The following is a 12266-nucleotide window of genomic DNA, read 5'->3' as shown; positions in this document are numbered from 1 at the left end:
TTTGAGAAGATGGGAGTTTAATGCAGTAAGCCGCATCTCATCGCTCAGTGGATCCAATTTGCTTAAGGGAAATATCAAGGAGATATTTGATATTTGTCAAATCTCATCTTGGCTTTAGCCGCAGTGGGAAATCCATCTGTCACATTGTTTCATAATTAGTGACAGTGAAGTGTTTGCACCGAGGATTTTTAGAGGGAGAGATGATGTCTGGCTACTTACGCTGACAGGAATATTAAAACTTACATGACTGCATCTGGATATTTTGAGAGAGTTAGAAAGTTAAAACACTTAGTTGGCGAGTTCAGTAGCTTATTCGAACATATGAGGAGGGGACACTGACTTGTTATGTCGTAGACCACCACGGCCACGGTGGAGTCCCGAATATAACTGGGGATGAGGCTCCTGAAGCGCTCTTGCCCCGCCGTGTCCCACAGCTGCAACCTGACCTGCGGTTCACAGAGAGAAAGCTGAGGATGCTGAGATTATTCAAGATGGTCAGAGAGCCTGGAAACAGTAGGCTCCCTCCACACACACACACACACACACACACACACACACGCTTACACAACACATACATAAGCCCAGACATTGACCTGTATAACACAATACAACACGTGTATACAGAGCACAAGATTCAGACAGGCATTATTTCTGAGTGGATTTTACATATTGACACTTCCAAGGCTGTATAAGAGGAGCAGCAGTGAGTCTGAATGCATCAGACTTTATTGTAACAGTTCTACAGTGTGTTTGTGTGTTGCTGACACATTGCCATCATTTAACATATTTTTTTTGACATTATATAGCTTTAACTTACCGTTCGATCTTCCAGGTACATGGTTTTCGATAGGAAGTCAATTCCAATTGTGGCCTGGATAAGAGAAAAAAAGTCCATTGATCAGAATTGCTTGTAAAAACAACAAAAAAAGCTAGAAATAGAGTATTAACCGAGGAACTGAATAATGCATGTTAAAATGGAAAAGATAAAGAGGAAGACATCACATCACCCTTATCTGCAGGTGTAATGAATACCTGTGAAGTACAACGCAATCCAATACAACAGCACGGCAGAAAGTGATACCTCTGTGAAGTTTATCACTTTTAATGCAATTTGAGCGGTCAGTTTATAAAGTGTATTTAAACCACACTGGAGCAGGTTTACATGCAAATATTCCACTTTAATAATCAGAACTGTATTTGTATATTGTGTACGGTTTGTATAGGGGAACTGCTTCAAATTACGTCTCACATCATTATACATTATTCATTCCTAACAGCAATCTAATCGTCCCCTCGTTGTGTCTCGATGCAGATGGCACTGCGTTTCCTCTTCAGTGGATGTTTACTTTCCGCCGCCAAGCCCGCAGCTCTCCACTACGTTGCCTGCCATGATATCATCAGGTGCTCTGGCTCGGACGAATCGAAAACCCAGAAATCAATGCTGAGCCGCGGATCTGTTTAATCCCCGATGCCAGAACTGTTGGGTTTTTGTTTGCCTAGCACTTTTCAGCAACAAGGCAATTCAAAGTACTTTACATTAAACATTTAAACCATCGAGACAGAGTGCAGAAGAAGCGCACGATAAAAGGACATTTAAATACATTTAAAGCCAGTCATTAAAGAGCTGAGTGAATTTGGCTTCTTTACAAAATAGATTAACAAGTGCTTGCTAAATATAAATATCATTATTATATAAATCAGTATTAGCAGTAACTATTTTAAGACTGGTTTCCATCATGGACTTCGTTAACACAACACTTGATTATCTGTTGTTAATTTTACTTATATTCTACATTAAACTCTAATATACCACCTAGACTATTTTTAAAAAGTGTGTCTGCATGTGTGTGTATGTGTGTGTGATTCCTGAGCTTTCCATGTGGTGCATCCAGATGTCTGGTGTCTCAGTGTGAGTGTGAGGGGACAGGACTGTGAAGGGTTCAATGGTAGCTGGTACACAACTGACCCGAGATTAAGCAGCAGTCCCCAGCTGTATAGTTAGAGCCTGTGTGACCCCAGCCTGCACTCCCACACCGGCCAGCTGGAGCCCCAACTGTAGATGGCTACAGATAAGTCTGTTCAACAGACACAAAATAGGATGCGGTTTCCTGCCTGTGCTTCAAAGTCCATTTTATTTTTAAACGGTATCATTTTGTACAATTAAAAAAAAAAAATGTTTGTACCCATCTGCGATTTAAGCAGGTGGGTGTTGTGTTTGTCTGTGTAAGGCAGCGCAGCAGAGCGCCCGCTGCCCACTGCCCACTTTGACAGAACTGGGCATCAGCAGCTTGATCACGCACTTGTTTCCGTGGCGATACCGGCTACCACAGTGGACTAACTCAGAGAGTCTGGCATGAAGACAGGACGTCATTTATACTCCTCCTTTACACCCAGTCACATCAAGCTCTCCTGGGCTGAAAATAACAACCTGAGAATAAAGACTATGTTTATATCATAGCAAACAAGTATATGTATATTTTTTCAGACAGGGGATAACACTAAATTTTGAAACAAGTCCTCCATTTATTCTGGCAGATTTCTAAACAGTTGAAAAGTATTTTACTTTTTTATGTCTTCTTATTACTGGACTGCATGACAGACTGAATAAATCACAGTGTGCTAGAGGTTAAAAGCAGTCATTTTGTGAAATTACCCACAACAGCACATAAATCTTTTTTAAATTCAATACAGACTTGAACATTCGGGCCCTCTGAGAAAACTTTGAGTATTGCTGATTTGGAGTGATATTATTGGCATGACAAAAATATTAGCTTCATTCAAGTGAGCATAAAGCATAAGGATGTTTCAGTTTTTCATTGGAGGGGGTTTGCAGAGGTGCTGTAGTCTCTTTTTGGCCTCAGTTTCAAATATAGAATCCCACCAAAGACAGATATACATGAACGGATTAGATCACGTGAAATTATTAATATCCCTCTTTTAAATTATTAAGCAGCGCACATTGTTAGAAGACAGACTGTGGCTCTCTGGCCCATTCTGGGGCAAAAAAAATACTTTCAACAGATACAGGGAATGTCACTAAAATGTATTATTGACATTTTAACTTCACATGTGAAATCATCATTAAATAAGCAGATTTGATTTGCTTTTTTAATAGGTGCAGACTTCAGGCTCTAGTTATTTAACTCTATGAGGCTACAGAGTATAAAAGTAGACACCACACTGTCAAACATATTGTCATGGAGAGCGGAGCAGGTGGACCCAAACGCAAAAAATGGAAGGCAGGGCTGCAGAAAAAGGTTTTAATTCTTGGAATGTGCACAGAAAATCCGAAAGGTAGACTGAGCAGCTTGGAAAAAAACTCGACCAAATTAGACAAAGGAACTGAAAAACCAAGACCTAAATACTAACTGAGTTAATAAGTCGATAGGAAACGAGGGCAGGCTGGGTGATGACCTGCTGAGAGGACACTGGAGACAGGGCAGGGCTGATGAGACTACTGAATAAATAACATCGTAATGATGAAGTCGGGGTGAATGTGCTGTATCTTACCAAAGCAGCCATGTAAGCTGTAGAGTGATGATCTGCTTTTAAACAACAATTTATTCTCTCTTTATATGTAAAAGGTGGACTCCATATTTCAATCCTAAAGCAGATCAGATAATGGAAGCAGGTAAAGTGGTACAATGGTTTTGTAAACATGGTGAATCAGCTGGCACTTTAAATCCACACTCTGCAACACCTTGATCATATTTTCCCTTCGCTGTGAGGTAATTGACAGTCTAATTGCCATTTTGAGCTCTAAATGTCATCTGGGACATCCTGCTGTTACCCAGTAGTGTGATGTGAAGTGTGATTTTTTAAAATTGTAATGCTCTCATTTGTCAGATTTATCATTTTAGTTTAGCCTAAAAATACAACATTCACTACTACAACATTGGATTTGATGCTTCCCATTCAACACATGGAAATGAGTTAGGAGTTAGGAGCCACAAGTGAAACCCCCCCCCCCTAACCCTAACCCTAACCCCCCCCCACACACACACACACACACACACACACACTCATAATTTGGCCATAGAAAATTAATTACCTAAATATACAACAGAAATACATTAAAAGTGCAAATGTAGTTTAATAGAACACAATTCTATCCAGTTACCTCTGACAGGAAGTCGTGGGATGATTAATGTTCAGAGTGATTCAGCAGTGGGCACATTACTGCAGGGATGGTTTGGGTATTAAATATGATCAGGAGGATAATTCCAAAAAAACAAAGCTGTGATCTGGGGGGGGATTGTCTTGTGATAAGTCTGTAAACACGCCACTGATTCCAGTGAGCTCTGTCTCTTTGTGCTAAGCAGAGGCTCCACAGTTCAATATAACACAGGATTCACCTGTGAGCAAGACGCCGGCAGCATGATCCAAACTAAATCACATCTGGTGTGTTTGCTGGAGTTATGATTAAACAGGAACCCAACTTTTGGCTTTGATCACTGCATGTGATTTAATGAATAAATATAGGACGTGGAATATTTTTGATGTGTTTTTTTCATTGTGGTAATGCTGCTTTTCATGCAAACAGAGAATCTGAATACTTCTCACGCCACTGCTGCTCCCAACAGAACTTTCAAGGTCCTCCATCTGGCAGGGACGCTGTTAAAACAACAGACCTTGAGTAACAGTCAGCATTCTGGCATTTGCTCACAACGTCGTGTTTGACAGCAGTCTGTGAACACACCAAATCTGATTGATTTGAAGTTTACTGCGAGCGCAAGAGGGAATCGAAGAGTCTATGATCACGCCTCCTTCCTCAGACAGTGGGCTGCATTTAGTATTAGGCTAGATGTAGATTAGAATAATTACAGGCAGCATGCTACATTTATAAAAACAATGAGTCATGAAGGTACAATTGGTCTATTTAACTCACATTAGCATTAAGGGTAGATTTCTACCCCATTACACATATATTGATGACTAATGCAATCTTCCAGTGTGGCTGGTTAACAAAACAGTTAGGAAGTAATAGAGGTTATGTATAAATGTCAATATGACATCGTTTTACAGATCTTTTTTATTTTAACATAACTTTAAATGTGCTGATTAGTTTCTGTTCACTCAAATATGGAATTAATAGTAATGTTTGATCTTTTACATGGAAGATTGTTTACAAAACTAAACTATTTTCAAATTTAGTATGTTGGCAATATTCAATGGAAATAAAGGAAGAAAACTACAATAGGTATAAATATTTGTCAATTAATTCATTAGTTAATTAGTTGACTAACAGAAAATTAATCTGCAACAATTTAAATAATTAAATAATTAATAAAAACATTTAAGCAAAGGCGCTAAAAAATGTCTGGTTCCAGTCCTTCTATGTGAGCATTTGCTATTTTTCTTGTCATTTTTGGATTGCTGGTCACACAAAACAAGGCATCACCATGGACTCTATAAATTATTGATTGCATTTTTCACTATTTTTCTGATAGACTAATAGAGCAAGAAACTAATCATCAGATAAACTGGTAATAAAAATACTCATTAGTCTCAGCCATTGTTGATACCTTGATAGCATTATCCTTTGCTCAAAAATGCCACAAAGTGTCACGATTTTAACTGTTTTAAAAAATAATAATAATGATAAATGAGATGCAACAGTTGCACTAAATTATACTAATAGTATTTGGGCAGAGCAGATGGAGCTGTGGTCTGACACAGTCACAGCCTGGTGGCCAGGCCTGACTGACAGCTCCAGCACTGCTGACAAAAGCGTTCAGCCTCTGGAGGCCTCTCAGCCCTTTAGCATGTGCTGCCAGGCAGTGAGGATGCCTGCCTCTGTCTCCCTCGGCTGGGTGGCTGCTTGATGGGAGTCTGCTGCTTTAGAGGCAGCAAATCTGGCTCGCCTCACTCACATCCTCCTGCTGACTAAAGCCAGTACCATGCTCGGTTTCATCTTTCTGATGGCCCCCAGTCTCTAAATACATACTGCTGCTCTCCCTTCAAAAGGAGTGAACTGGATCTGTTCAAACAGACATGAAAACAAAAAAAAAGCATGAAAACAAAAAGCATGAAAACAAAAACATGCGTCCTGGAAGCCATAACTTCATAAATCTTCTCATTGAGACAGATCTCTCCTGCAGGCTCACAGTGAGAGTGTCTTTCCATCCTCAGTCGGCTGATCCAGCATCCCCTCTGAGCAGCAGTATAAACACTCCGGCTGAGCTAATGCAGCATTTTAATTAATACTCAAAGGTCTCAGGAGCTGAGCTAGAACGAAATAAAACTGCAAAATCATTTACAGCCCTACCTGTCTCTGAGCCAGGGAGGATAGAGAAGTGGCATTAAGACATGGGGCTGGGGGAGAGAGGGCAGCATGTACACACACACACACACACACACACACACACACACACACACACACACACACACACACACACACACACACACACACACACACACACACACACACACACACACACACACACACACACACACACACACACACACACACACACACACACAGCTATCCTTGTAAGGACCCTGCATTAATTTCCATTCACCTGAACCAGGACCTCAAAAATGACGTCCAAAGGTCCCCAAGAGGTAACAAAAACATGTACACACATACACAGACGCATACACACATGACAAGAAAGCACACATTTAGGAGAGAGGGAGCTCTGGCTTTGATCTATGGCTATGAAGCAGAGGTTATGGCACCCATAACAAAATCATTATTCCGCTATATAAAGAAAAAAAACCCAAGAAGGTGACTGAAAAAGGGATGAAGAGGTTGTTTTCTTTAAGCACGGTTAAGTGGTGGATTCAAATGGCTTTATTTTACACTCAAATAAAATAACCATCTGATTTTTATTTTCCTCCCAGGCTGATTTTATCATTTGGGGCACAGGCCAGAGACCACCATTAAAAAAAAAAGCCTCACTGTATGGGGATGTTATTAAATAAGCAGATGTTATCAGTCCAGCATCTGCCTGCCTGCCTGCCCACTTAAAAACAGAGGACGAGCTCTCTCTGTCCCTTCAGGCCTCATCACCACCAGGCTGTTGCAGTGGGCCATTTGTCTAGAAAGCCATGCCCCCCTCCCCCACCCCCACCCACCCCACCCTGCTTATCAGAATGACTGCACTTAGCGCTGACTTTGACGTGCTGCTGGATTTCAAAGCAATAATTTATCCAGCTGCATTCAGGTTGGGAGTTACAGCAGTGGCCTTGGAGCGAGACAGACTGCAGGCAACAGCAGACGCCCACATTCACTCCAGGTAATGGTACTTAGGAGTGTGCTGCTCTCTGAGAACAATGCAGGAAATGATCAAGTCGCATTCACCATCTGTGCATTATAGGCCTTACTTAGAAAGATATTCATCTCACTACAGGCTGGAAAACGCTGCATAATACTGGATTGAAAAACAAGGTCCCATTTCCTAACTTCAGTGTCAAGTGTTTTGTCCAGAAACACTAATAAAATAATACGCTTGACAATCAGCTAATCATCCAGAAAAAGAACCCCCTTCACTTTGAACAATACTCCAAATTTCTTCTAATTTCTTTTCCCACAATTGAGACGTTGATGGGGTAAAATGTCGAATAAACAGCTGATATAATAAATGCTTCCCAGTCAACCGTTCCCAAAAAAATAAGCCTGTTCTGTAGCAATTTGTGACAATGAGATGTTTAAAGAAACATCTATGCATCATGGAGATTCAGCAGCTTAACAACACAAAAGACACGAGCGCTAACAGTCGGTGTGAAATGTCTGGCTCTGTAGACTTTCGTGACTTATGAATGTAGAAATATAAGAGGATGCAGGAGCAACTGTGAAAGCACTGTATTGCCGAGCTAACACAGACAATTTAATCCACTCACAATGAGCCATCCAAATCTCATTACAGCGCAGCACTGTGCAAACATTGAAGAATGGAGACCTGTTTTTTTCTCTTCCCTTTGGGGTTAGCAGGATGCTGTGAGGCCAAAGAAAACAGGTTGCTTTGCCAACGCTGATAATATAATAAAACTAAATTAATACAAACTGAAGGAAGCTTTTGAACTTATTAAACTTCCTGTGTGTGAAGCTTACAGGGGGCCTATTAGGCTCATTTCTATCCCTATATTTTTTTTACACTAGAGCAGCTTTGCATTACTCAGAGTAAAAAAAAACAAAAAAAAAAACTACTTATCCTACACTGGCCCTTAATGCAGCCCCTCAGTTCAGACTCTGTCTCTTAACAGGCAGCCTTAGCTCCTGTCTCTTTAAGGCCCCCCTCCCTATGAGCCCACTCTGTTCTACTAGGACAGCTCCCCAGAAGTCTGCCGGAAGACTGTGTTAAGTTAATGCGGTACAAAACCCAACGTTTCCTGCTTTACCGCTTCAAATGACTAAAAGCTTTTAAATGACAACAGGAGACTTTTGTTGTGAAGGATTTACAGGAAATGAAATGTGTTCATCAAATTAGCAGCACTTATCACTGCTAAAAACATTGCATCTCCAACATGGAGATATTTGGAGCTCTTTTTTCAGTGGATTAATAAGAAATAATGCAGGGAGGAATAATACAAGCAGAAACAGTCAGAGATGATGATGTTTGATGAAGAGCTACAGATTACAGGCAAACCTCCAACAGGTGAATTACTTATTTTACTTTGCAGTGCTGTGTAATGGAGTCATGGTTTGGTGTGGCTAACCCCAAAACAATGGAAACCCAGTGTTTGGAAGTTTTGAATTTTTAGCTCACAAAGATTACTTCTACATACGTTTACCTCATAATCTGACACAATGGCCATGTTTTACATAAACATCTGACATTATAACATCATATATATGACTGAAATTAAGAAAAAGAGTCATAGGTCCCCTATAAGAAAAAAACTCACTCTCTTAACCTTTTAAACATCACAAGGACGTCGGCATCCTCAGCCGACATTATTGTCTTTCAGACTCTGTAACAGGTTCAGTTTTAAGGCTAGAGTGAAACAAGAGGACCAAAGGCATCCATCAGCACCAACCATGCTATGTTAGCTTTTCAAAGTTAGGCGTCTCTTCACCTCTCACCTCTGAATCATCTGAATGAAAACGGGTTCTGTGGGTACCGACGAGTCTTTACAGATATGCACTATGCTCTATGCTAATGTCATTGGCAGGAGCCATGCAGTTATCTTGCATGCAGTATAAATGTGTTATTTTCACCTACAGTATTCCAAAAATGGTGCATTTGAATATTTCTGCATACTGGGCTCCATAATCAGTCTTGGAATTGAATCAATTGGGTATGACTGTAAAACTTGTTGATTCAATGACGTTAGTCCCCACAGTAGTAATTTAACTGTATTGAGACTATTTTTTGAAACTTGACCTTACTGTATAAACAATAACAGCCTAATGAAACAACCACAAACTAGAGACCTGGGGCAGGTGGGACCTGCTCGCCACACCGTCACCAAAAAATGCAATTCTTCCAGAAATCTCCAAACCACAGCATGATTTTTGATGGTGCTCCTCATGGTTTTGGTATCTTAATATATATTTTGGAGGGATTTTTTTTTTTTTACCATTTTTATCAATGAGGCTAGTAAACTTTCATTCCTGTTCATAGAGTGCTGATTTTAATTATTTTAATTAATGAGATCAAGTACTGAGGCAATCTTTAGAGATTGCTGTAGATGATTTAAAAGCAGTTCAAGATTAACACTTGAGCTTATGGGACTGAAGCTGCAGGTCTTAAGTATTAGAAAGAACAAGAGGCTGCAGAACATTATTAACTGTACTGGCCTGCTGGAGGGCCTGCAGCCCATATTTATACCTAATAGAAACTCAATGTTTCAAATCAATTTTCAAATCAAATGCAGATACTGTACTTTCAGTTAAGATGAGATTCAGGTTTTAGTCGCCAGGAGATGTTATCTATCATTAAAAAAGACTCTCTATAGTTCTCTGTGTTCTTGTTGTTTGTCCTGTCAACTGATTTGAATTACATGCACTGCCAGTATCTACTATACATATGTCATGTGGAGAACTATTTTGCTTATATTTATTTACTAAATGACCAGAGACATGGCTCAACAAACAATATGACAAACTTCAAACATGTGAACACCAGATGTCTTGCTACAAATCAGGTAAATAGAAATTAAATGTTACCAAATTACTGATGAAATTGTAATTATAGACATAAAGTAGTATACCTGTTGTATTATCAGCAGATGGAAAAAAGTTCAGTTATGTTAGTGAAGTTAAAAATAAGTGAAATTGTATTTCTTACTTGAATTTTAACCAAACAAATGGCTCATGTTCTTTTCACCTTCAGTGTTTAATATACTGATGGTATTTTTAGTGTTTCTTGGGCTTATCTGCTTATGGTTTTTCACACATAGCGTAGATTCATTATAGTGCACATTCTCTCAGTAAAGAGCTTCAGTCGGCTTAAAGACACACACGCACGCACACACACGCACACTCACACTCACACACACATTACACTATATGAGAAGGAGGGGAGGAATAGCTTTGCAAGATCTACTTTTAATTCCTTTTTTATTACTGTATAAAAAAAGGATATGTATATATACATAAGTGCTTTCTGCTTATAATGTAATAATACTGCAGGTTGTATTTGAGGGCCCGTTGCATGTCTGAATACACTTACAAAGACCCCTTAAGCATGGAAGCTGTATAGGCAATAATATGTTTTTAAGATGGCGAGTGAGATTAGCCTGTGCTGGAAAAACAGGGTTAGAAATAGTGATTGCCTGAGGGCTCACGCTGTTCTTCATGTTATTCAGTTCAAAAAGGTGTCTGATTTAACGTCCTTGTTATAGCCAACATGGAGATAAAAGCAAATAGTCCATTTTTTTGTGGAGGAATATTGTGGATTACTATGCGAGTCACAGATTTGACTTGAGCCTAAGTGGAGCTGTGTGTTTCACTACTGTGACTGATCAGTAGCGACCAAATTAATCATTAGAGACAAAATATTCCCTCTCAGTGCCAGCAGTAGAACTTACCTGATACGTGTTGTCAAAGCTGTCATACATGAATCGTGTGATCAGAGACGTCTTCCCAACTGCAGGAGAAGAAAAAAGACAGAATGCATTAAATGAGAGACAAGAGGCCTCGGCTTGCTGCATTCAGACACTCTATAAATGTAACAGCGGGATTGGTGGTTCTGGTATCTGCAATGGCTGTCGCTGCTGCTCAGGGAGCTCGTTACTGTGTGCGAGGGTGACCAGCAGGTCAACGGTGGCATCGGGTCCAGATGTAATTACAGTGCTGCTGCTGCTGCCACTGCAGCCAGTATTATGTGTGTTCCCAAAACACTTACATTTTCTATTTAATATGTTAAATTAGAGCAATGCCTGTTCAAAATGTTGCTGTTTGGAACGGGTGATTGCTTGGCCTTTAGTGTTGCTGCTTCAACACAGAAAAATTAATACTGTTAATGTGAGATGCGAATGAGTATGTTCAACAACAACAAGAAAGAAACCGATTTCCTGTTATACACAGATGTTAAGTACTGTAATAGTCAATCTTTTCTAATTTCAAGTATAACGAGGGCATTTAAAAATAAAAACGTATAACAGACAGCTTTTGAAAAAAATGTGCATCCTAAATAAAGTGGATTGATCATGTTGTGCTCTTACATCGTTTCTTTTCTGTGGCTTCAGCTCGGATCATTTGAGTGGGTATATTTGCTCAAAAGATTTGTGCTTATATGACACACGCTGGTTTTGAACCGCCTGTGGGAAGTAGCCCAAAAGTCTATTCTTGATTAAGCTGTGTTTCGCTGACTACTTTTCACTTTTTCCAGTGCCCCATGTGAAACAACTTTTCTCTGACACGCTGTGTAGCTCTGATTGATGGCTGTGCTCATGCTTTTGGTTTTATTATCGTAGAGTACAAAAAAAGGCAGTACAAAGTACAAGCTGTACAAAATAAGATAAATATTTTTCAAATATAATAAAACTCATGCAGGGATTTAAAGTTTAATGAACACTCACAAACATATTTTATAGTTTTTTTGTTATATGACTATTATGTATCATACCCACTCACACTGATCCAAATTCAGTTCCAGATTCAGAGAAATGCTCCACTCTAGCAGCAGAGGACGGTCACCAATTCAGCCCCCGCTCTTTCCTTACAACATAACATACAGTGCACTAAGACACAGTGCTGAGTGGCTTACAGTTCGCTTGTTTATTCAGTTCATTAATATTAAAGATGTTGCGTGTCCAAGCACGCCATGTGAAAATATTTTGCTCTCACTGTACAGCTCTGATCTCCAGCTGAGCTC

At 39.7% G+C, this 12266-nt stretch overlaps 1 protein-coding gene across 1 annotated transcript in view; it reads right to left on the bottom strand.

Moving 5' to 3' along the window:
• Positions 1-12266, bottom strand: part of rab6ba (RAB6B, member RAS oncogene family a) — a 53913-nt gene that overhangs the window by 16026 nt on the left and 25621 nt on the right. Inside the window, exons 2-4 of the mRNA XM_062424426.1 lie at positions 10978-11036; positions 818-871; positions 341-446 (exon numbers count right to left, since the gene is read on the bottom strand). Coding sequence (XP_062280410.1) covers positions 341-446; positions 818-871; positions 10978-11036 — 219 coding nt within the window. The remainder of the gene's footprint in view (positions 1-340; positions 447-817; positions 872-10977; positions 11037-12266) is intronic.

Source organism: Scomber scombrus, chromosome 8 (genome assembly GCF_963691925.1).
Source record: "Scomber scombrus chromosome 8, fScoSco1.1, whole genome shotgun sequence".
Taxonomy (NCBI): domain Eukaryota; kingdom Metazoa; phylum Chordata; class Actinopteri; order Scombriformes; family Scombridae; genus Scomber; species Scomber scombrus.
The sequence above is the reverse complement of the archived record's forward strand: the minus strand, read 5'-3'. Positions and strand labels throughout refer to the sequence as shown.